We start from the raw sequence: 25,844 nt of genomic DNA, 5'->3' as shown, positions 1-25,844 counted from the left end.
TTGCTGACGTCATCCAAAAAATAAAAATACACGCGCCTCCCAAATAAAACTTCATTCTTACGATTCATTTCTAATTTCATTCTTATGTTTTCTCTCTACAATCAGCTCCCCATGAAACTCAATAGATATGAACCCTAACCCCTTCCGTATGCCGATATGCGTAACCCCGTTGATTTCATGTATACATGGAATCGATCCTATGCGTTCTACTTCTGCTGATATGGAATCGATCATATGCGTAACCCCAGGAATTCTTGAGGGGCACCGCGTCGACTATCAACGATTTTCGATCCTGTGTGTTCTACTTCAGATGCAGATGAAATATGTTGAAGCTCGATTAGGAGATCGAGTTCTTTATGTAGATAAGATTTTCAAAACCCTAATTTCTTTATCAATTACAATTTCAGGTCATAAGTATAGTTAGAGATTTGTGGGAAAATGAAGCTGATCTTTGTGCATATTTATGCAATATTCAGCAAGAAAGGCTGACTGGATCTTTTAAAACTACTGGTTACACCATGTTCTTTTTAGAGGCCTTACCTGTCCCCCTACAAAATTTCGCCCTGCTGCCAAAGCAGGTGATGCTGTAAGTATTAAGTTTTATTATAAAAACATTCTAGACGAGATGATAGATTGTTTAATACACAAATTCAATTAAGAAAGGAGGTTTATGGATACATGTTCTTCGATATTCATGAAATCGAGTCTTATGTCAATTGAAAGGTATATTATTCGTATTGAATATATTGAAGTAGATTCACTTGGTTTTCAAGGTGAACGCGAGCTTAGGGATATCTTAAGTAAAAGTAAACCTGCCCAATAAAGTAACAGAATCAAAACTAATTTAAGAAAGTTTTTGTATTTAACCAACTGTTACTTAAGTAAAAGTAAACCTGACCAATTTTCAAGGTTATTTCCCAATCATATCCCTAACCCCGAGGACAAGGCAACAATGAAGGCAATTACTCAAGTTGTGCTTGATAACAAAGCCGATTTAGGGATCATCTTTGACACTGATGTTGATAGGTGATCTTCTAATATTAATTTTACATATTTTTTTTCCTTTAGTTATAAAATTGAATTTGGGCAATTATGTCAATTATGGAGTGTAAATCAGATCTGCTGCTGTGGATTCCACTGGTCATGAGTTTAACTGGAATCGTCTGATTGCTTTGATGTCTTCTATTGTTTTAGAAGAAGTAAGTTTCCCTAAAACTGTTCATAGCCATGATTTTGAGGTAGTTACTGCTTTTTTGTCCTGCTAGCACCCTGGAATCGTCTGATTGCTTTGATATTTTCTATTTTTTATTAAATCATATTTTACTTGTTTGATAGTTGCCAAATTCTCATAGGAGGGAAGCATCATCGGTTCAAAAGAGGGTATAAAAATGTCATTGATGAAGGAATTCGTTTGGTGAGAAGTTAATACAGAATGATGTTTATTCATGTAAATTTTTTACATTAATTATCAGACACAATAATGATACTTTTTTAACAGAATTCTGTTGGTGAGGAGTCACATTTGGCCATTGAGACAAGTGGCCATGGAGCACTCAAGGAGAATCACTGGCTTGATGATGGTGCATATCTCATGGTATGTATCGATCAATACATGTGTGTGTGTTTGTGTGTGAAGATCTGTATATTTCATTTCATAGTGTTGGTTGACTTTCTTGACTTTATTTGCAGGTGAAGCTATTGAACAAACTTGCATCGGCTAGAGCTTCGGGTCAAACTGGTGGAAGCAAAGTTTTGACTGATTTGGTTGAGGAACTACAGGAACCGGGTGTTGCTGTTGAGCTTAGATTAAAAATAGATCAAAATCATGCAGATTTGAAAGGAGGGTATGTTGATTGTTGAATGTAGATTTACTTGGTGCTTAGTGAATGTTATATTTATATATGTGTCATGAGGTCTGAATGTATTCAGAGGTTGTGGTGTTTATAGATCTTTTCAAGACTATGAAAACGCGGTGCTAAAGCATTTAACAAACAAAATTGAATCAGATCCCAAGCTTGAAAAAGCACCTGTTAACCATGAAGGGGTACGAGTGTCTGGATATGGTGGCTGGTTCCTTCTCAGACTTTCACTCCATGACCCTGTTTCGCCCCTCAACATCGAGGTAAATCAAAAATTTTAAATTAATTTGTAAAAAAATAAATAAACATAAATGAAATTTGTAGGCCCCGAGCAATGAGGATGCTATAAAACTTGGACTAGCAGTGGTTGCAGCTGTAAATGAGTTCTCAGCTCTTGATATATCAACGTTGACCGAATTTGTGCAGAAGTAATCAGGCTCAAAGGTGTATTTGTTTTTTTAATATAAAAACTTTTCTGTATTAATAATAAGTAGTTTTAAGTATCTGAAAACTGCAACTTTTAGCGATTCTTGAAAGTTGTAAAATTAATAACAGAATGACACCTAATATTTACAAGAAAGGCGTGGGTGAAAGTTTTGAAGTGATTTGTATCAATGTAGCAAAGTATTTGTAGAATGTGTGATTTTGTTTTATTTCCCTCATAAATGGAAAAAGACCAGGTTATGCTTTACATGTCTAATATAATAAGCACAAATCATTTGTAGGATTTGGGAAGGGGTCAGAAAATCAACAAGGCTTGTTTATCATCTTGCATTGTGTCACCAACATTAGATTACCTCCTTTGTCAAGTGTTAAAAAATGGTGCCAACAAAACTAAAAAATTTGGGAAGTCATCATTACACAACTTCTTTTTGCGATACATAAAAATTTATGTTTTAGAGTATTATACAATCCGTAGGTTTTACAATCCTTTAAAATATCAGTTGTTGTGTATAGCAAAAAGTTGTGTTGTGTACGGCTCCCCAAAATTTTAACACTCCCTTTTATATTATTAAAAAACTCAAAAACTTGTAAAATTCCACACAGTCAACACAATCTGGACCCTCAAACTTATCAGGTCTTAGATTTATAAGTGACATTATCCTAAATTCTAAGGTATTATTATTCGAGAGAATGTTGTTTCGTGAAACAAGGGGAAATTTACTTTTCAATCAAGCAACTGCAGATGACCTCATCATGGATCCTGTAACATCTGAAATGGTTTGTTCAGATGCCCTCATAATTTACATTTATTATTATTATTATTATTATTATTATTATTATTATTATTATTATTATAAATTCAATGAATTTACTTTATACGCTTCTTTGCAGGTTGAGAAAATTGTATTTGTAGTTTTCTTTTTTGGAGAGCAGGCAAAGACAAAAATACTGAAAATCTGTGAAGCGTTTGGTGCAAGTTGCTACCCTGCTCCAAAGGACATAACAAAACAAACTCAAATAACCCAAGAGGTGTGTCTTCAAATCAAAATGGGCATTAGACTATTAGTATTACTTTAGTTAGTTTAAGTAATTTCATTTTTATGTTCTTTAAAGGGCAAAGTGAAGTTCAAAACTGTTTTCTGAACTTATCCTATTGTAGGTTCTATCACGTCTTTCTGAGTTGGAAACCACTTTGGATGTTGGAATTTGTCACAGGAATGCTACTCTTCACTCCATTGGGTTTCGTTTAATAGTATAGATGAACATGGTAAGGTGTGCTTATTTGTGGCTTCATGTATTAAAATTATCATACATTGAGAGTGATGTTATTTCTGTTTTTCTAAATATTATGTTGTATATTTTATGTGATAACATTCTAGGTTAAAAGAGAGAAAGTTGTGTCCGATTTGGTTGATCTTCTGATTCTGTCTGTTTTCAGTCCCTGATATTGTATGCTCTCATCCAATTTTATTGGTTTCTTATTCATCTTCTATCGATCTCGGTTTTTTATTTAATCTAATCAGGTAATTACTTACATGCATTTCCAGATTCTGTAGCCCTAACTTTCATCCGTTCCTTTTTCCTGTCATTGTTTCATCCGTTCCCCATAATCCCATTATCATTGTGATGAAATTCTTTTGATTTTGTTTTTGTTTAGCTGCATGTGTAAATATGATAATCAAGTTTTTTTTTGTTATGGGTTTCGGTTATGGGTGTGGTCTAGAGAAAACTTGGCAGATTTAGGTTTTTTTGTCTACAACTGAGACAATGTTCAATTTTATGCTTTTTTTTCTTAATTTTCTATCTGCAATTATGCATATTTCTAGGTTTGGTCCCGTAGTCTGTTGATTGATGTGAAGGCAGACACGTTCTGATCCATGTTCACCTTACCAGCGAAACAATATTGGATAAGGTATGGTCCTGCCATCTCTTTTAATCCTCAGTTACATCAGTTAGATGTGTTGCATCCAAATATGTGTGCTTGAGATAAATATCAAAAACCCATAGAAAATGGTATTTTTAGCTTTGTAATTCTCATTAATCTTTTGGTTTCTTACAATTTCAGATTATAGATTTTTGGTGCATTATATATTTCAAATTTTTTGAAGCATTATATATTTCACTTGATTTGGACTTTTAAAATTAGTTTTTTGTGACTCTATTTTTCGTTTACTGATTTTCTGATAAATGACCAAAATGGCTATCAAAATCTAAAAAATCGTCCGTGGAAAATCACCAAATTATCCAAATTGCCACTTTTCTATTCTTTAGAAAATCACCAAATTACCACTTATATGTTTTCTGGAAAAAATAACCAAAATGCCACATTTATGTTATCTAAAAGTAAATCTAACTGCCACTTTTTTTGTAATCTGGAAAAAATGACCAAATTGCCACTTTTTTTTATTTTTTTTTAAAATAAGTGACCAAAATGAAAAATGCTATTTTTAGAGTTTTCAAAGTAGTATGCTATTTTGATATATTTTCGAAGTTAGAAAATCTGTTAAAATAACAACCTACTAACTGTTTTGATCAATTTTGACCATTTAAGTATATTTTTTTGTCAGTTTGGTCATTTTTTTTTTAATTTCAATCAGATAACATAAAAAAGTTAGTATTTTGTTCATTTTTAATATGGAAATGCAGGCAAAAAAGAATACAGTTGGTCCTTAAGTCAAGTTGAACATATAAGACTATTTTTGTTATTTTTGTCATTTTCTTTAAAACCCTCATTTTGCTCATTTCAATTAGTCAAAAAGGTTAAATTAGTATTTTGGTCATTTTAAACTTTACATTATACGAACACAACACATGTAGATTGTTATGCTCATTTTAACTGCTCAAGTTTATTTTTGTCATTTTTGTCAAATATACCAATTAAACCATTTCGGTCATTTCAATCAAGTTAACCATAAGAAAAGTTGTGCTTTGGTCATTTTAAACCTCAATTACATATACAAAAGAACGCATTTAGACCATTTTGGTTATTTTGACATGCTAATTCTATTTTTGTTAAAATTGTCATTTTGGTCATTTTGCTTATTTCAATTAGGTAAAACATATGTGGTTTCTATTCTTATCATTTTAAACTCACCTTCACCATACATAATAATGTATTTGGACAAATTTGATCATTTTTACCATTCAAGTCAATTTTTGTCATTTTGGTCAAAAAGACTGTTTTAGTCGTTTCTTTTTCATTTCAATCAGATAAAACATAAATAAATTTGTATTTTGGTCATTTTTATTTTGGAATTGTAGGTACAAAAGCATACAATTGTTCCTTTTTCAACTTGACCATTTAAGGAAATTTTTTAATTTTTTAAATATTTTTTTATTATACCATTGTATTTTTTTTGAAAGAGACAAATTATACCATTGTATTTAAATAGTACAATGCTTTTATTTTATTTTGATTTTTTTCTTAGAATTTTAATTTATGGATGACAATAAAAGCATGGATTAAAAGATTAACGCTGAATGCATGACATTTCATTGAACTGTGGCATCTAATTTTTATTTATTTTCATTACAACATTGTCATAGGTATGTGAATCCGGAAAAAATGACCAGATTGCCACTTTTCTAAAATTTTGAAAATAAATGACAAAAATGAAAAAAAAAATTCTATATTCAGAGTTTTCAAAGTAGTATGCTATTTTGATATATTTTCGAAGTTAGAAAATATGTTAAAATAACAACCTACTTTCAGATTTTCCAGTTTCACATGTTTTTACCATTTTTCCAGTTTTAGATATTTTTACTATATTTTCCAATTTTACCGGTCTATATTTACTGTTTTCCGGTTTGAAACGGTTTTGCCACTTTTCTATTTTATGGATGATGGGGACGAAGAGTGAAATTACCTTTTTTCCACATATCAGAGATTGAGAGCAAGTTGTTCCACCTTTTAGAGAAGGAAAAAAAAAGATTAATTTTTTTCACTTTCACATCCGTCTCAGTTTCAGTCCAATACAGGTTTTACAACTATCATTGCACGATATACACATTATGTCACCATAGAATTATAATTGCAGAATATGTAATTTTTTTACTAACGTATTTTTTTTCATATTTAGTTGTGCGATCTCATGAGGTGAAATATGAATGCTATAAGTTCGAGCATGATAAAAAACTCATTACTTGTTTTTTTTTTTTCCTAAACTAATGTGACGAAAATATCCACGTGAACCTTGTTTAATTTTTTTTTTAATTTGTAACATATATGATGTTGATTTCATAGTTTAATTGTGTAACATCTATGGAAAAATCATTACAATTATGGTTTAATGATTGAAGATTTCATAGTTCAAGTTGTCGTTTTATGTTAAAAGTCTGATCCCTTCTTTTTACTTTCATGAATTTTTCTTTCTTAGTTTATTAGTTATTTCCTTTTGCAGGAACTAAAAGACTTTGTGTTTTAACAACTTCATGAAGCAACAAGATAAGTATACCAACTTTATTAATCTAATGTGATGAAATAACAACTAATATCCTGATGAAATAACAACTAATTCAAGTCAGTATGTAGTAAGTAGATTTACAGATTTGGTGGAAAGTTCTGATTTTAAGAATCAGATATATATTCATAGCTACACATTGATGCATGCTATTACTTTAATGCCCGTATTCCCTATTTTTTTGAAGCTGAAGTGTACCATTATGGATCCGAATATTCAATTTGTTTCTTGCATTTAGGATTTACAATGAGGAATGATCTTGGAACAATCAACACATAAAGATGATTGTGCCTTACTACTATAAAAACCATTTTGCTTAATACCATATTTTAGAGCCCAGAGTCAAGCCGTCGCCGGTTATCGAGTGTTATTTAATTGTAACTATTTTTTGTTCGTTCGTAAACCAAATTTAAAGGTTTTGGAAAAACATTACATGTTGTGAAATTAACTTTAGACCACCTGTGAGTTATTTTTGTTAATTTAGTAAGATTTATTAAACAATTGGTTAGTTTTTGCAAGTGTATTGTTAGTTTTTTTAGTTTATGTAAGTATGATATTTTTGTGGAAAATCATTGCAAAACTTGGAGAAATAAAGTGGTTGTCACCTGTTGCATGTCAAGGATCAAGGCATTACAGTAAATCTTAAATATTTACAATTTACTATTTAGTAAAAAAGCTTGAGATTAAAGTGTTTATTTGTTTGTATTATAGGAATAAAACATATAATACCCAAGAAGTCTCATGGATCTTTGTTGGTTATGTGTTACTCCTACAACAAAGATGGTTCAGGTGCTTTTCATGTTATGATAATGATGTGTTGAACGTAATTATAGTCTTTCTTTAAACGTTCTTTTTGTAATTCAAGGGAATATTTCAAAAGGTTTGTTTAAACATTAGTAAGAAAATCTATGTTTTACTTGAAACGGGCAAACATCGGATTATAGTGATTGAATTCTTTGATTATTGCAGAAAACTTAGATCATGTTGTTGTGGGTTTGAATCTTTGATATTTGAAATCATAAGTTCTTGTGATAGACGGAAAACTCTGATGATGGAGATATTTTTAGGCATGTCATATGTAAATGGTCATAAGCAGATAAGCTTCCTAGAGTGAATGTAATGAGCGGTCGTTGTAACTTGGAAGGGGTAGTTTTGTAAATATCAGAGAATCTATGTGAATTAGTGTTAAAACAGAACATGTAAAAGAGTCTCAAAATAGAATTTCAAAATGAATTTATTATTATTTTTTAGTTATTTTGTATGGAAAATGAGGTTTAAAACATAATAAAATATTAAAATGGACTCATATAACAAGCAATAGGAATAACTTAAATGTTTATGATTTTTCATATAATGACCATTTTTGTAATTTAACATTTAATAACTATGTTATCAAACTTTTTTTTTCTGTTTATAACAAAAATACATTGCTTTTTGTTGCGTTTATAGAACCATGGCATGTGACCTGATTGCAAGTAGAAGCAAATTATTTTTTTATGGTTGGAACAATAATAACATCTTACTTCTATTTCTTGCCACTAATATAAAGAGTGCATTTTATTTTATGCCAACAATAGCAACTTACTTATATTTCATTTGACCTTTTGAAAAATAAAACATTTATCTTAAAAACAATTGTAAATTGCCCAAAACAATTTTTTTGAGAGAAAACAGTTATTTATGAAACTTGAGGGTTTTCTTGACAAATTGCAAACAATGTTGCAGGAAGTACTTCGGTGCACGTGTATTTATGTGAAGACCAAATCAAATAGACTATTATTATTATTATGTGTTTTAACGTAAACAAATATAAATTATTTATTTACTTTCCTATTTTCTTAATAACGATATACATTGTCTCTCATTTATCTTAACTAAGACATAAATTATTTTCTATGTGGCATGTGTTATAACTTATGTTCTTTTTTCTTCCAAATAGATTTTATTTCTTTTGTTAACATAGTGTATGTATATATACAATTGTTCTGGGCCATTTTATATGTTTGGGCTATACATACACCTTCGTGTCAAAGAAGATGAAGAAGTTTATATTTTTATTTGTTTATTATAAGTTATAACATTCTATTATTACATATTCTATGAATAATATTATATTTTTAAGAATTTTATATAGGACACATAGAGACATTATAAACCGTTTGGAGGCAAGAAGTTAACTTTGTCTGAAAACTAAATCTCATTGCTCTCAACAAAGGCAATTACATGTAGTTGTTCGTTTTGCTATGACCATTAACAAAAGTCAAGGACAATCATTATTAAATGTTTGATTATACTTATGTAGACTTGTCTTCACTCATGATCAGTTATATGTCATTGTTTCTCGCGTCATAAGTAAAAAATGCTTTAAGGTACTCATATGTGACGAGGATGGTAATCCAACTAATAAAACAAAAAATGTTGTCTATAAAGGGGTCCTTCAACAATTATAGATATTATGTCATTTCATTGTTTTTTTTTTCAGATATTTCAATATTACTAATAATGCTAATTTTGCTTTTGTTACTTTATTATTTTTTTAATATTATGCCAGCTCATTATACATTTATATGTACGTTGTTTATATGCTCCCCGCGTTTTACGCGGGTCATAATCTAGTTTTATTTGTAAACTATACATTATCATGACTTGTTTTGTATAAGTTGTACAATACAAGTCTTATTATAAATTAGAAGGATTCCGGCTTTTCGCAGCGGACAAGAGTGGAACATGTACATGTTATTTATTTTTTATTTTTTTCTGAAGGGAAGAAACTTGCCAAAAATCTTAGACCCAAATGTGTTACTTTTGATTCCTAATCACCAATTGAATACGCCATTCACATGTAGCTCGTTTCAAGACATTCTCTAGTTTAGCCAAAGCCTCCATTCTTGGTTGCTATCTCCTGTTGCTTTTGCTGCTTTCTCCCTCCAGCAATCAAATGATTTCCCTATGGTATGTTAAAAGTTTTGACTTTGGCAAAAAAAAGTCATTTGTTGCCTAGAAACATATGGACTAAATCCCAAACAAATTGCATACCACAAGGGCCTTAAAAGAAGACTATAAATTTGTAAGCATTGATCACAATTCCAACAATAACTTCAGCAGCCCAAACACTTATGCTTCATATTATAAGAATGCAAAAGAACACTCCAAATATATTTATTTGAGGGGAAATCAATGGTTAACCAAATATAGTTGGAATAATTTAATTAAGTACCTGAAAAAGACATCACAACCATGATATGTCTCGTTATTCATATTGTTCATGACTCAAACAAGAACAATATACTATCGATTTTAAAACCCAAATCTAATGTGTATTTTCTTGTGCTCCATATTTAGTATGTGTGCTCTTGTGTTTCAAATTTGATGTGTATGTTTTTTATTTGTTGTTTTTTATCTGAAAATCAAAATTTGGGTGTGATGTGTGTGCGCGCTTTATTGAGTTGTTGATCGAAGATTGAAACCTTGTTTTTGTGTGTTTTGAATTCTAGAAAGAACTTCTTGTGAAAGTCATGTTGGCACAAGACTCGTTGGAGATATCAAATTCATCAGAAACAAGCTAAACCTACAATTGCCAGTCATACTAGTGTTTTGTGAACAAGGTAAATAAGTTTATTGGTCATAAATGTGTATAAGGTGTAAATTTTAGACAAAATTGCAAGAATGGTCCATATGGTATGTTGAAAATTGCCACTTTGGGCCAAATTGGTTTGGACCAGCATAAATGATCCAAACGTTTCCATTTTGTTGCGAGTTTGGTCTATTTTGGTTTGATTTTTTATAAAATGACGATTTTGCCCTTGTATCTTCTTTTTTTCATACTTTTGTTACAAAAATTAAAAAAAAATTACTCTCTCTCTCTCTCTCTTTAACATCCAACAAAAATTAGATATGTGATGTTTTCCCCCAAACACACACACACATCAGACTACCGGACGACCACCTCCACCACCTACCGGACGACCACCGCCACCACCCACAGGACCATCATTTTCTTGTCAGAATGCCACCGGACCACAGCACCACCATACAACCACCATTTTCGGAATATCTGTTCACCGTTGTCGTCACCCTTCGCCTATAAGAAACCACCACCACAACCTTCACTTATTTCTCCGACCAAGCCATCTGTTCTTTGCAGAACTAAAGCACCACCACCTACTTTCTCCAATGTCCCTTACCATAAAACACAATGTACCAGGAACAACAAGTCGTCGCCGAAATTAGGGCTTTCAAATCCCCCACTTGTAACATCCCGAAAATTCAGAAGTAAAGTTGAAGGGCTAAAGGTGTAAATAAGAAGATCGACTCGGCGAGTCGATGGATAGACTCGGCGAGTCGAGTCGCGTTACGGTTCACGTGTTAAGTGACCAACTCGGCGAGTCACATGGGTGGACTCGGCGAGTTGGTGTTGTGTTAAGAAAACCCTAATCCCGAGGGTTGAGCCCTATATAAAGAACATAATACCCACTCCCCAGCCTCCTTACCTTCCCTTTGAGTTCCAGAGGCCCTAGATTCGTGTGAGCTTTCCTTTGTGAGTAATTAGAGCCTTGGAGGAGGAAATCTTGGAGGGGAATTGAAGAGCAAGAAGATTTGGAGCAAGGGGCTTTGCAGAGATTTGGTTCATTCTCTAGTAGGAGCTCGCATTGGAGGTAAGAGATCTGTTCTTGAGCTTTTGTGCATCTAGATTTATCAATTGTGGGGTTTTTTGGAGCATAAATGAGGTCCATATCGAGTTTGTTGTCAGATCTGGGGTTGCTACCTCAGATCTAGGATTGTAGTGGTCCAGGAAGCCATAAAGTTCATGCCCAAGAGTTGTTGGTGAAGCCTTCTTGTCCCAAACCCTAGCCCAAGAGTGTTTTATGCTCAGATCTCCTTGGATTCACGTAAAGTTTGCCACTTTACATGATGGATGGCTTGTAGAAGAGTAGATCTATGGATTTGAGACCCTGCATGGCTTGGAAAGCCTTTGTATGGGTTAAGAGCTAGTGGTACTCGGCGAGTCACATGGGTGTACTCGGCGAGTCACATGGGTGTACTCGACGAGTTGCTTGAAGATAGGCAACAACTCGACGAGTTGGAAGAACAACTCGGCGAGTTGGTTGAAGATACTCGGTGAGTCTGTTCTTGGAATCGGCGAGTCTGGTCGTGAGGTCCTAACCTTTCCTGGTTGAGCTGTGAATCGGTGGGTCAAGGGACGACTCGGTGAGTTGAACAGAAAGTGACTCAGAGTTCGTGGGACTTGACGAGTCGGCGGGCTGACTCGGCGAGTAGGGTCAGTCAGGAAGTTTGACTTTGACTGAGGACTTGGACTTTGACCAAGAGTTGACCAATTGACCTCCAAGGGTAATTTGGTAATTATTGGTATTTATTGAGTTCGGTCTTTTGGTATTGTCAGTGGTGGAGTTCGTGTAATAGGTTGGAGCAACGTGATCTTATCTTTTCAGTCATCAGTTGCGAGGTGAGTTATCCTCACTATATCAATAGGGTCTAAGGCACCAAGGCCGACCCTTTATCGGATTGTAATCCGGGTATCGTTGTTATGTTGTTGCTTTGCTATGTTTGCATCCTGATAGTTAGGATGGTATATGTTAAAGACCTGGTTAAGGTCGGTATCCTGGTATATAGGATGATGCTATGCTAGTGACCGGTTAGGTCGGTATCCTGTTTAGAGTATGTTATGTTATGTGATCTGCTAGATCGGTTTGATTGGATGTAAATTGTTATATGATTGTATGTTTATGTGCACATGGTTGTTGGACCGGGGTTGGGTTGAGGCGGGTCCTGCTTTGTGCTGTAGGCCAACATACTTAGGGCGGACCGGTTATCCCGAAGGCCCAGCGAGCGGTCCGGATAGGCTGTAAGCCCCACGAGGGTGGACCAGACGTGCCGAGGCTCGGAGAGTGGACCAGGCCGACTGAAGTCCCGGTGCAGGCGGACCAGTCATACTATAGACTCGGAGAGTGTACCAGGTGGGTTGAAGGCCCGGTGCGGGCGGACCAACCACACTGCAGACTCGATGGATATGGATAGACTCGGAGGGTGGACCAGGTGGACTGAAGGCCCGGTAGGGCGGACCAGTCACGTTGTAGACCCGAAGTGCATGGATGTTCTGTTCGGTTGTGATACGTTATGCGTGGTATATGTGGTTGGTATTTTGGGGGTATCTCACTAAGCTTTCGGGCTTACAGTTGTGGTTTAATGTTTTTCAGGTACTTCAGGAGACCGTGGCAAGGCGAAGGCGTGATCGTACCGCTCCTCATGTTTTTGTTTTTCGATATGGTTCTGGGAAGACTCTGATAATAATTGTATTGAAAACCTTTTTGTAATGACTTAATGAAACTAGGTTGTTTTCGAAAAGTTTAAATTGGCTTGAATTTTTAGAGTGTTACAAGTTGGTATCAGAGCCTTGGTTTGAGTGATTTGGAGGAACATTCGTGTGAATCCAGTCTCAAATCAAGGAGAGTTTTCAAAAGATAATTTAAAATGGTTTTCAAAATGAGTAAAAGAGGACGCGGAGGTACGATCAGCCGGAGCCAGTAAGTAGCCCCAAAATACCATGCAAGTTAATTGTTTATGTGATATGATAGAACAACATGCTAGTACTAGGCTAGGGATCTTCAGGAATTACATGATAGTGTTGCCTGAATTGTGATGCCTGCTAGCCTAGGTTTTTTTTCTATTTGAGATTTCCAGTGTTCCTCTAGGAGTGAGGGTTGAGTGCTTAGTATGCATGTTCTTCACTAGGGTGTTGTGGTGATACTTGGTATAAATATGGGTAGGTGTGGAAGGTAATATGGGCCCGTATTACTGAAAGCACAGGACCCATACGCGTATCAAGGAAGTCACAACCCCTAGGGCGGTGTTGAGAGTCGGTTCCCGAGTTAGTGGGAGGTATCTGATGTTTGCGGTGTTTTTCAGTATGGTGGTTACGAGGGATGCTGGGAGCGGATCCGGATCAGGATCGGGAGCAGGAGAGGGTGGTCAGGGTGGGTCAGCCCCACCCGATGTTATCGATCAGATGAGCTCAGACGAGTTGGATGCTAGGATTCATGAGATCCTGCATGATGAGGTTGCTGCGATGTTCCGAGATGAGTTGCCGGAACTGTTTGGGTCTATCAAGACCGCTATGGCTGAGTATTTTGATGAGCGTTATGCAGCTCTTATAGAGATGGCTGTCGCGGCAGCTACAACGGCTGTAGCAGCGACAGGGGGAGGAGACGGTAGAGGTTTTCAGTATCGGGACTTCGATAATACGAAGCCCCTGCCTACGATGGAGTTTAGGACCCGATTGTTGCTATGAGATGGTTGTCAGAAGTGGATGGGTGTTTCTTCACGTGCTCATGCCCTGCTGATCAGAGGGTGAGGTGTGCTCTGAACCTTTTGAGGCTCGGGGCGAAGGATTGGTGGAGGTTGACCACAGGATCGTATTCTGATGTGCAGCGAGCTACGGTTTCTTGGGATCAGTTCAGAGAGATGTTCAGTACTCGCTATGTTCCGCGAGTTGAGAGGGAGAGATTAGCTCAGGATTTTCTGGAGCTGAAGCAGGATTCGGAGTCGGTGACAGAGATCACCAGGATGTTCACTGAGAGGGCGATGTTTTGCCCTAAGTTTGCTTCTGAGCAGGCCCAGATGTCCCGATATCTGAGTATGTTGAAGAGGGATATCAGGCAGTTTGTGTCTACGCAGAGGTGCGATACATTGTTGGAGTTGCAGGAAGCCGCTAGGCGGCGGGAGTTGGAGATCGAGTTACAGTTGAGAGAACAGAGGCAGGCTCCGGTACAGTCGCAGCCGGCGCTGAAACGGTCTAAGACCGTTGATTTCAGTTTGAGTAGTTAGAGCATCCGCACTTATGAGAAGTGTGGGAAGGGTCATGCCGGAGCTTGTAGGTCCGGTGGTGCATGCCGCAAGTGCGGGAGAGAGGGGCACTACGCGAGGGATTGTCGTCTGTAACTCCTGTGTTTCTGGGCTTGTCATTAATGTTGATATAATAGTCTAGGTTAACCTTTGTAACCCGTTTTGAAATAATAGAAGTGTATTATTTGAGTATTATGTGTTTTGTGCTTAATTGCTTAATTATGGGATTGGATTAATTAAGAATAAAATGAGCGTCAAAATTTAAGTGCAAAATAAACTTGATATCATTGGATAATGTTGTAGTAGTTGAAACGAGGTTTCCGAATATATATAGAACGCCCAAATCTGACTTCATATGAGGAAGTTATGATTTTCTGAAGTTTCGACTTAGCGGTATGCAGCCCGAATACTCGATTTGAGATCGAGCGGTTTTTAGCCGAAACAATCTAAACGAGAATCGAAGATCTCGTTGTTAGTAGCGAAACGATGAAAAGTTAGGTGAGAACGGACGTCAAACGAAGAAGTTATGAATTTATAACGAAGTTTTCTGTCCCGGCCTTCTAAAAATAAATAATAAAAATAAATTCAAAATTAGCCGACGGAGTCTAAACGAAAGTTGTAAAGCGTAGTCTCACCTACGTGTGGATATATAGAACGTCGAAAACAGAGTTTGTATGAAGAAGATATGAATTTCCGAAGTTTATTAAATATTTAATATTTAAATTTAATTCCTAATGTTGGTATTATCCGAAGAGGAGTCATCGGACTCATCCGGAGTACGCCCAGCGTACTGCTGTACGCCCAGAGTACAGCGAAGCGTGACGTCCCTCGCACTCGAGTTCTTCGGATGACGCATGCCATGACGTTTTGGACGCGTACGCCTGTACGCCCAGCGTACTACGAGGCTCCAGACTCCTATAAATAGGATGCGAGGCTGCCGAGTTCTTTTGCCATTTTTCTCTTCTCTCTCTCCCGTTTTGCATCGTTTTGCGTGCCAGAATTATCCCGAAGCCCCGGTAATATTCCCGAGCCGAAGCTCTGCCCGCGAGAAGTTCGATTTTTGTGAAGATCTTCCAGATCTATGGAGAATACTACTTCTGCAAGTCGTAGTGCTGCCCGATCATCTTCTGATCAAGTGAGTGTATACTACTTTTCATAAACGCGATAATAATACAAGTATGGTCTGAGTGTATTAAGTATATTGTTGTTTATATGTGTGAGTGTGTAGTTACTTTCTTCTAACGCATAATTATGAAGTATTTTATACGAAATACGTGTTATGTGTATAATTTTGTGGTTATGTGTGTGAATGTGTATTCACTCTCTTCTATCTCATAGATCTGATTTATTTTCTATGAAATACGTGTTATGTGGGTGTGCCTCATCTGTTATGTGGAATATGTATTGAATGAAAATGCTATACAGGTTTTTAAACTATGTATAAAAATATATATTTTTATCTACTAATATGTTGGGAAGAACATGGGTAGATAGTTGGTGTGTAATAAACAGATGAGAGGCCTCGATGTTGTTGTTGTTGATCTAGTTATTTAGCGGAGTATGGATAACGACCACGGACTCTTTCTAGACAGTCCTGTGGAACGCTAGCAGGTTCATAACCTGTAGGTGTTGTGAACGATGTGTTCACCGGTGTACTCTATCCCCCTCATGGTTGCCTTTAGGATATCTATTGTTGAGGAAACCCCTTAGTAGTAATGTCCGTCCCGATGAAAATCCTAGATTAGGTCCCTTGAGATAGATGTTGTTTTAGGGACGTAAAGTGAGGATAACGGGAATGGGTAATCGGGATATTGTTGGTTGGTGAAATTAAATATAATTATTTATTGTGGGTTGAAAACCCTATATGCTCACCAGACTCCCAAGCCTGACCCACTCAGTTTTATTTGTATTACAGGAAGTGGCGCGAGGGCATAAGATGGTTGAATCATCAAGTTGTTTTGTTTACAAGTCTGTATATGTATATATTTGTTGAATGACTTGTAATGTTATCGTTTATGCTTTATGGTCTGTATCGGAACATGACATCCCGAGTTTTGATTATATAATGAAAAGGCATCTCTTGATGAAATGCTTTGATAAATATTATTCTATCATATTTTGTTTTGGGAACAAATTCCGCAACACTTTTAAATCAAAAGGATTTACTCTGAAATTATTTTAAAAAACATAAATGAAATCGGTCTTTTCTGGCCGTGATTTTGGGGATGTCACAGTTGGTATCAGAGCATTAGTTTAAGAGAACTAGGAATTTGTAGGATTTCTAGACTTAAACTTAGAATGTTAAGTGAAGATTGTGAGATGTGTGTCTGATATATTATAGACACGAGCACTAGTATATTTTAGGAAGCTGCCTAAAATGCTTTTATATGCTAAATGTTATATGTTGCCATATATGATATTATTTGTTCGGATCTATGGTCTGTTGCCGACCGGATCTGGAAACCTTATGTGTGTAGGATTCTAAGCGTATGTCTACGGTATTAGAACTAACATGTAAACGTTTCGGAGTAATAAGGATGATTTGAATATTTATCGTGAATCAAGATCTAATTTCACCTTATTCGGTGTGTAGATCAAAAAAAATGGTGAGAACAAGGAGTGGCGTTGGAAACGCGGATGAAAACAGGAATCAACCGCCAGTGATTGAGCAAGTACCTATTGTAGCAGCAGCACCAAAACCAATAACAATGGCTGGGGTGCAAGCCATGATTCAGGCTATGTTAGCCGAACAAAGGGATGAGATGCGACATATGTTGCATGATAATAGGGACGAACCTATCATACCTATTGAGGAACATGAATTGATTCCTGAGCAATCGGAGGAAGGGAACAATAGTCGTATTATGATTCAAGTTGGGACTCAAGGAGAACGATGGAACGATCCGGAAAGGAGAAACAACAAGGATGGGCGAATGTACAAGAACTTCTTGGGCGCCAAGCCGCCAAGTCTTTCTGGAAGCCCAAAGCCTGTTGAGATAATGGATTGGATCTCTGAAATGGAGATGGTATTTGAAAGTTGCGACTGTAGCAACAAACAGAAGACCGTCTTTGCAGTTAGACAACTGAAGACTGGAGTCTTGAGTTGGTGGAAGTTGTTGGCAGATACTATGCCACGAGGAGAAGCCCTGAAAATGTCATGGGAGGAGTTCTTGGAACAACTAAGGATGCAGTATTGTTCAGAGATAGATCTGATTGATCTGAACAATGAGTTCCAAAACTTGAAGAAGGGGAGGATGAGCATAGATGACTATGCTACTGCATTCACTGAGAAAATGAAGTTATTTCCTTACCTAGTACCAACGGAACTCTCCAAGATTGAGAGGTTTGCTAATGGATTGTCTGCCGACTTTGGTCCGACAGTCAAGATGGAAACTACTCTGAAAACGGATGTTCGTGCAGCTAAGAATGTGGAGGCCCAGCAGAAGGAAAAGGGTCTAGAAAGGATAGAAGTTGGTGAAAAGAGGAAGTTCGATGTAACTTCAGGGTCCAACAAGAGAAACAAGTTCTCGAAGTCTGGTTCGAGGGGAAGTGGAGGCGAAGCGAAATGGTGCGACAAATGTAAGAAGAAGCATCATGGAAAATGTGAGGTAGCGGCCACATGCTACAAATGTGGAAAGCCAGGGCACTATGCCAATGAATTCACCCTCTCTAAGAAGGTTTGCTATGGTTGTGGTGAGGAGGGACACATGTCGAGGGACTGCCCGAAGAAGAAGGAGGAAGCTAGACCCAACATTCCGCCAAAGCCGAAGGCGAGAGCATTCCAGATGACACTGGAAGCTGCTAAAGACGAAGCTGATGTCGCTTCAGGTACCTTTCTCATAAACACATTTCATGCCCGAATTTTATTTGATTCTGGAGCCAACTACTCCTTTATATCGCATGAATTTGGTAGAAAACTAGCTTTGCCTGTTGTTGGACTAGATAATGCCTTATTAGTCGAAGTTGCTAGTGGCAAGTTTGTACCTGTTAGCCATCGTGTGAAAAACATCTTGATTGATCTGAATGGGAATAAGTTCCGCGAGGAATTATTTCCTATAAAACTTAATGGTTTCAACATCGTTCTTGGAATGGATTGGCTTAGCGCCAATGATGCCGAAATTTTATGCAAGAAGAAGATAGTGAAAGTGAACCCGCCTGGGAAGGAATCATTTATGGTGTATGGAGATAAACGCAGAGTAAATTCTGGAATCATTTCTCTAATGAAAGCCAGAAAATGTTTGACCAAGGGGTGTATATCATACTTAGCATTCGTGATTGATGCTAAGAAGGAAAAGAAGGTGATGTAGAATATTCCCGTTGTGTGTGATTATCCGTAAGTATTTCCCGAAGATCTTCCTTGATTACCACCTGATAGACAAGTGGAGTTTAGAATAGACTTGTTACCAGGGACGACGCCAATAGCAAAAGCACCTTATCGATTAGCACCGACGGAGATGAAGGAGCTGATGATGCAACTTCAGAAGTTATTGGACAAGGGTTTCATTAGACCTAGTTCATCACCCTGGGGAGCTCCGGTGTTATTTGTAAAGAAGAAAGAATTGAACATGAGACAGCGACACTGGCTAGAATTACTTAAAGACTACGACTGTGAGATACTTTACCACCCCGGTAAAGCTAATGTTGTTGCTGATGCTCTTAGTCGGAAAGTCAATCTTGAAAGGAAAAGGCCAATAGTGTTGAGAATTGAAGTTGTCTCGACAATTGTGGAAAGTATAAAGAAAGCTCAAGAGGAAGCTTCTGAGAAGAATGACCGAAAGGAGGAATGTTTGGGCAAAACGTTGGTGTTCGGTATAAACAGTCATGGACTGAAGGTGTTCCAAGATCAGATTTGGATACCTAAGACAGGAGGAATCAGAGATCTTCTGATGGAAGAAGCTCACAAGACCATGTACTCAATTCATCCCGGTAGCACTAGAATGTATAGGGATTTGAAACCCTACTACTGGTGGCCGACGATGAAGCTTGATGTTGCAAAGTATGTGACCGAGTGTGTGACTTGTGCGAGAGTAAAGACATAACATCAGAAACCGTACGGGAGTTTAGAACCATTGCCTGTGCCTATGGGTAAGTGGGAAGACATTGCTATGAATTTTGTCACTAAACTGCCCAGAACAAAGAATGGTCACGACATGATTTGGGTGGTCGTTGATCGATTCACTAAGAGTGCGCATTTCATAACGGCCAAGGAGAAATGGTCTATGGAGAAGCTTGCGAATTCTTACGTGAAGGAAATTGTAAGGCTTCACGGTGTTCCGTTAACGATTGTATCGGATCGTGATAGCCGTTTCACCTCGCGATTTTGGAAAAGTCTACAAGAGGAATTGGGTACCAAGTTGTGTTTAAGTACAACTTACCATCCGCAGACTGATGGTTAGAGCGAACGAACGATACAAACACTTGAAGATATGCTGAGAGCATGTACCCTGTAATTCCTAGGTAATTGGGATGAACATTTACCATTGGTAGAATTTTCCTATAATAATAGTTTCCACTCGAGCATAAAGATGGCACCTTATCAAGCCTTGTATGGACAGAAGTGTCGTACGCCATCTTGTTGGCTTGAGGCTGGGGAAAAGCAGTTTATAGGACCGGAGATGGTTCATCAAGCTGCTGAAAAGTTGAAAATAATTAGGGAAAGAATATTAGCAGCTCATGATCGTCAAAAGAGCTATGCTGACAACAAGCGAAGACCGATGACTTTCGAAGTTGGAGATTCGGTTTTGCTTAAAGTCTCGCCGTGGAAGGGACTTATAAGATTTGGTAAAAGGGGAAAGTTAAGTCTAAGGTTTATTGGACCGTTTAAAGTTCTTCAGAGGATTGGGAACCAAGCTTACAAGCTCGAACTACCAGAAGAACTGAATGGAATTCATAACACTTTTCATATGTGTTATTTGAGGAAGTTCACGGGAGAAGTTCCCGACGTGATTCCACTTTCGGAGTTGAGAATCGATGAGAACAAAAGGTTAATTGAAGAACCAGAGGCAATCATTGACCGAAAGACTAAGAAGTTGCGACACAAGATGGTCGAGTTAGTGCTTGTCTGATGGAAACACACGAATGGGCCGAATCTCACCTGGGAGACGGAGAGTGACATGATGAGTCGCTACCCGCAGTTGTTTGTTGATGTGTGATTCCGGGGACGGAATCATTCTAAGGTGGAGAGAATTGTAACTCCTGTGTTTCTGGGCTTGTCGTTAATGTTGATATAATAGTCTAGGTTAACCTTTGTAACCCGTTTTGAAATAATATGTCACACCCCAAAACCGAGAACGGCGGAAACGTTCTGAGGCGGAGGACGTCATGTAATGTATCACAACAATGTAAAGTAGCAAACAAGCAACCACATCATCCATTGCATTAATAGTATAATTTTAATTACAAATGTGTTCTTTCATAATATAAGACAACATAATGAATCATCCAAATAAAAGACGAGTCTGAACTGCTCCGTCTTCACAAAACCTGATCGTCGTGCCTGTCTATTTGTGACCTGAGAACAGAAGTTATTTTGAAAGCGAGTATCAGCCAAAAAGCTGGTGAATTCATAAGTATTAATGTGTCTTTGATTTGTAAAACTTGTAATGAAAGTCTTGACATTATTTTTGAAAGAAAGTTCATATAAGTATGTGAAGATTTGTAAGTAATGGAAAACGTTTGAATAACCCTAGAAATCCGTATGATCCCTATAAAAGAAGTCTTCTACCAAGACCCTACTGCTTTGAAAGTAGTCTTATACCAAGACCCTACTGTTTTGAAAGTACGCATCACTTGAAAATGTGACGGTTTTTCCCTGTTTAACTATTATTATAAAACTAAAAAAAAATATAATAATATAATAACTTATGTTGTATCCTTTGGTACTAAGATACACACGGCGTGGAAACTCCCCGTAAATGGTTCAACCATAGACATCCGTAGATGTGCATTTACCTCTGTTGCTAACAGCCGGGTTTAGGAATAGTTAGTCCCTTAAGTATACCTGTAATGGTATCAACCGAAAACATCCGTAGATGTTCATTTACCTCTGTAGCTAACAGTGGTGATAGGAATGGTTAGTCCTACAAAGTATCCTTTAGTACTAGGATATAAAGTCCAATCTATCTCGTCGATGATGTGATTGTATCACAAGGTAAAGATAAGAAGGAGAACTATATAACAGTATCTCCACATATAATATGTAATAGTAACTCATCATATATTATCTACGTAAACGTACTCATCTAAGCGTATCTATGTAAACGTATTCATGTAAATGTATCTATAAACGTATTCATGTAAGCGTATCTATGTAAACGTTTTCATGTAAGCGGAATCTCTGTAAGAGTATCCATATAAGTGTGTCCATGTAAGAGGAATCTCTGCAAGAGTATCCCTTCATATAACATGTAGTCTAGACTCATGAATGAACTGACTCTGGTGTAATTTCTTGTAATAAGGATAATGTTTTGTATCCCCTAAACTATTCCTATAATAGTTTACTAGAATGTAATTGATGAGTGTCCAAGTAGGTTTATACACCCTTGCTACCCAAGAGCGTCGAAACTGAATTAACTGATGGAACATTTATGACTATATATGTACAGATGATATATAACTAATATTTAAACGACCTTCAGACGGGTACCCGATATCCCACCAGACCACATCCAAATCGAAGAAAAGGAAACAGGGTGGATAGCCTTCCTAAGTCTTTTAAACATTTCTTATATAACTATACATATAGAGGCATGCAATTTATAATATAAAAGCATAAAAGAAGTTTTGTAAAACCTTTGAAAAGTTTAATAAATAAGAATTTATGACTTGATGTCAGTTTATAAATCGATTCGAAAACCGTTTGACAAGATAGTTTAAGTTTGAGAAAACCTTTGTTTGAAGCACAACTATAACATATTCAAAAAGGAAACCTACAGTTTGTAAGACAGTTTCTAAAAGTGTTTTAACATGTAAAAACGTTTGTGAAAACTATTTGAAGTACATATGAAAATGTTCGTTTGTTCTTGTATATGAATGTATCTCCTTGATATAGTATTTCCAGTATGTAAAAGTTCGTGATGTTCTCGTAAAACTATATCTATTATAGTTTTCTAAAAGTGTGTCTCGTTTGTATAGTAATCCCTAGTGAAATGCTCACTTGTTATGAAAAGTATAATTTTTGTAGTGCCTAAGATGGACACATATACATATAGTATAAGCAGAGTGTTTGTTTTATACATATATAACAACATTTTTTATTTCAAAAGATATAATGTTATCGTGATATATTTTGCATACGAAAGTTTCTCTATAATAGTTATAAATCACATATGATTCCGTTGATAAAAAGCGTATAATGAAACTTTATATAACAAATGATAATAATCGTGTGTTTTACTTGTATTCCCCCCCTTAAAAGCATATAAAAGCATTTATAAAACATTTAAAAGTGTGGATTATAGGGTTATGAACTCACTTGATAGATTGAAGAAGGTGAGACGAAAGTCAAGCAGAACTTCGACTAGAAAGAAGTCGATTTCTCGGAAATCTCGGGACTTGCGTCGTGTCTTGGAGGTGTTATCGAGGCTTCGGGGTAGTTTAGAGGGGCTTAATAGTGTAACAGCCCGGATTTCCAAGTATCTTTATTGTTTATGATTTTGGTGTTTTGAGAGGGGACTCGGCGAGTTGGAGCTCAGACTCGCCGAGTAGGGACGCGATTTTGGACGCGGGATTCGCCTGGACTCGGCGAGTCCAGGATATGGACTCGGCGAGTCCGCGCTGTTTAATGAAACCCTAATTTCTCGGGTTTGGGACCTATTTAAAGGGCCTTATGGCCGTCATTTGTACCCAGCAGTCCATAGAGAGAAACCCTAGAGTGCTTTAGCGATTTGAGAGAGAGAGGAAGCATTTCTTGACCTTTGTGTGTTGTTTAGCAAAGAAGAGGGAGGTTCTAGCCAAGAGGAAGCAAAGGAGGTTGCTATTCTGTGGATTTGAAGCTTAGATCATCGATCTAAAGGTATGATTTCGGCTCATCTTCTGTTTTGTGAAGTATATTTGGATTTAGGGTTTCTTGTGGCCTTTGTTGGGTTGATTTGATGGCCAAATAGTCCCTTGCTAGTGATGAGGCTTTGGATCTAGATCCATAGAGGTCCAGAGAGCCTCATTCATCAAGCTTTATGAAGAAAAATGGAGGTTATGACCTTGAGTTGTGATATTTGTTGATAATTCTTCATATATGGACATATAGAGGTTGTATGTACACCAAGTTTGGGGCTTTACGTGGTGAATCAGTCTAGGAAGGCCAGATCTATGAATTGATGGAACAGATCTGACCTTAGAAGCGAGTTTGAGTGATTGCATGGCATGGACTCGTCGAGTCCGATGAGCAGACTCGGCGAGTAGCTTGAAGATTGCCTTGGATCGGCCAGTAAGTGGTCCAGTCGAGTCATGGGTTGACTCAGTGAGTCAGGGCGAGTTAGGGAAGGGTGGTCAAGTGGACTGAGTCGAGTTGGGACTCGTCGAGTTGTTCTTGAGACTCGGCGAGTTGAGTCGGGGTGGCCCCGCGATTCTTCCAGGTGGAACTCGTCGAGTCAAGGGGAGTACTCGACGTGTAAGAAGGGAATCCTAGAGAGTTGGTGAAAACGTCTAGACTCGCCGAGTTGCCCTTGTGCACTTGCCGAGTCCGGTCAAAGTTGACCGTTGACCGTTGACCAGAGTTGACCTGTGTTGACTTCTTAGGGATATTCAACCTTAAAGATAAAAAGTGTTAATTAGAGACATATGATGTTATAGGAGGATTATAGCTCGGAGGATCGGGCACGAGGGATTTCAGGATTTGTGAGTCATCGAGATACGCGAGGTGAGTCTTCTCACTATACTTTACCTTGAATAGGTAACCAGAGTTATGTGACAGAGTATTGTATATTATGTATGCTATATGTTGTACTGCATTATTTCTATGTGATTATGCTGTGCATATTTACAGAGTTGGAACCGGAAGGTTCCTAGAGTTAGAACCTGAGGGTTCACAGAGTTTGGGTGCACGGACCCATAGAGTTATAGCCTCGAGTGGCTAATATGTGTTTTATGTGTGGTATTTTGGGGAACTCACTAAGCTTTGTGCTTACAGTGTTAGTGTTGTTGTTTCAGGTACTAGCGATGACCGTGGGAAGGCGCCGACTTGATCCGTACACACGCATGGGATTTTGTTATACTTGTGATCTTGGGATTTTGTATAATGTGAATTGAGATTTAAACTTGATGTTTTTATGAAAAGTTAACGGGAAATGTTTTTATAAATTGTGAAAAATTATTTTGGAAATTTACGGTGTTACAAATAGGGTGTAGAAGTAAGAGAAATGATAGAAATGAACAACCAAAGCCGGCTGCCCTCGATTCCTATTCATAGGGTGAATTTTGGGTCTCACGTCGTGAGTTTTTCATTATTCATGTCGTGAGTTTCGTCCCAAATCGTCATGGCATGCGTCACATGTCAAGTGGCTCTGGAAGGGTCATTCAAGGGGCTCACGTCGTGAGTTTTACAAAACTCACGTCGTGAGTTCTGACACAGATTCGGGATTCGTGCCCGAACTTCAGAAATTCATAACTTTCGCATCTGAGCTCCGTTTTCGACGTTCTTTATATGCACGCGTAGGTGAGCTTATGCTCTACAACTCTCGTTTAGACTCTGTTGGCTAATTTTGACTTTATTTTTAGTATATTGTTGATATATTATCTTTATATTATTTTTAGTAGGCCAGGACACGAAAACTCCGTCATAAATCCATAACTTCTTCATCCGACGTCCGTTTTCGTCAGACTTTTTACCGTTGCGCTACTATTGTTGAGACCTTCGATTCTCATTTAGTTTGTGTCGGAAAAAAAAGTCTCTCGATCTCTATTTCGAGCTTTTAGTTGTCTACTTCTATATCCGTAACTTAGAAAAATCATAACTTCCTCATACGAAGTCAGATTTGGACGTTCTTTTTATGTACATTTACGGTTTAATGTTATCTACAACTTTCATTTAGAAACTTAAGGCTAAAAACTATTGTATTGAAACTTCACATTTTTCGTTTAATCGGTGTTGCCGGTTTTGCCGAGAATCTTCGGTTGGTCATAACTTCTTCGTTATAACTCGGATTTTAGGGTTCTTTATATGTACGAAAACCTTGATACGATTCCTACTACTTTATTAAACCCAAATACGATTTTAGGAAAGTTA

General features: G+C 37.1%; 2 protein-coding genes across 9 annotated transcripts; both read left to right on the top strand.

Annotated features, from left to right (window-relative positions):
* The first annotated feature begins 56 nt into the window (after positions 1–56).
* LOC145066015 (uncharacterized) lies at positions 57–2,968 on the top strand. Of its 2 annotated transcripts, XM_079013157.1 has the most exons (9): positions 57–586; positions 910–1,026; positions 1,118–1,238; positions 1,336–1,414; positions 1,499–1,594; positions 1,690–1,844; positions 1,930–2,122; positions 2,184–2,303; positions 2,585–2,968. In XM_079013157.1, the coding sequence occupies exons 3-8, from the start codon at positions 1,228–1,230 to the stop codon at positions 2,289–2,291; spliced, it is 642 nt and encodes a 213-aa protein (XP_078869283.1). In that variant the 5' UTR covers positions 57–586; positions 910–1,026; positions 1,118–1,227; the 3' UTR covers positions 2,292–2,303; positions 2,585–2,968. The 2 variants fall into 2 exon arrangements, with proteins under 2 accessions (XP_078869283.1, XP_078869282.1); XM_079013156.1 differs by lacking the exon at positions 2,585–2,968 and having other exon boundaries at positions 2,184–2,460.
* A 7-nt stretch (positions 2,969–2,975) lies between these two features.
* Positions 2,976–8,017, top strand: LOC145066016 (V-type proton ATPase subunit a1-like). 7 transcript variants are annotated; one of them, XR_013688608.1, is made up of 5 exons: positions 2,976–3,080; positions 3,195–3,332; positions 3,463–3,570; positions 4,130–4,215; positions 7,733–8,017. XR_013688608.1 is itself a non-coding variant. In XM_079013158.1 (3 exons), exons 1-3 carry the CDS (start codon positions 2,994–2,996, stop codon positions 3,559–3,561), a joined length of 324 nt encoding a protein of 107 aa, XP_078869284.1. In that variant the 5' UTR covers positions 2,976–2,993; the 3' UTR covers positions 3,562–3,708. The 7 variants fall into 7 exon arrangements, 1 of the variants encoding a protein (XP_078869284.1); XR_013688605.1 differs by lacking the exon at positions 7,733–8,017 and adding an exon at positions 6,704–7,264; XR_013688607.1 differs by lacking the exon at positions 7,733–8,017 and adding an exon at positions 6,688–7,264.
* Positions 8,018–25,844: the final 17,827 nt, after the last annotated feature.

The sequence above is a fragment of the Lactuca serriola genome, chromosome 8, assembly GCF_051521515.1.
Source record: "Lactuca serriola cultivar US96UC23 chromosome 8, Lser_US96UC23_V15, whole genome shotgun sequence".
Taxonomy (NCBI): Eukaryota; Viridiplantae; Streptophyta; class Magnoliopsida; order Asterales; family Asteraceae; genus Lactuca; species Lactuca serriola.
The sequence above is the reverse complement of the archived record's forward strand: the minus strand, read 5'-3'. Positions and strand labels throughout refer to the sequence as shown.

What these genes read in the sequence shown, in the direction of transcription:
- LOC145066015 (XM_079013157.1), top strand. An exon ending in TTGATGAAGGAATTCGTTTG is followed by an intron (nt 1,415 to 1,498) that starts GTGAGAAGTTAA and finishes CTTTTTTAACAG; the next exon opens with AATTCTGTTGGTGAGGAGTC. An exon ending in TTTCGCCCCTCAACATCGAG is followed by an intron (nt 2,123 to 2,183) that starts GTAAATCAAAAA and finishes TGAAATTTGTAG; the next exon opens with GCCCCGAGCAATGAGGATGC.
- LOC145066016 (XM_079013158.1), top strand. Translation starts at nt 2,994, where the DNA reads ATGTTGTTTCGTGAAACAAGGGGAAATTTACTTTTCAATCAAGCAACT. An exon ending in ATCCTGTAACATCTGAAATG is followed by an intron (nt 3,081 to 3,194) that starts GTTTGTTCAGAT and finishes GCTTCTTTGCAG; the next exon opens with GTTGAGAAAATTGTATTTGT. An exon ending in AAACTCAAATAACCCAAGAG is followed by an intron (nt 3,333 to 3,462) that starts GTGTGTCTTCAA and finishes ATCCTATTGTAG; the next exon opens with GTTCTATCACGTCTTTCTGA.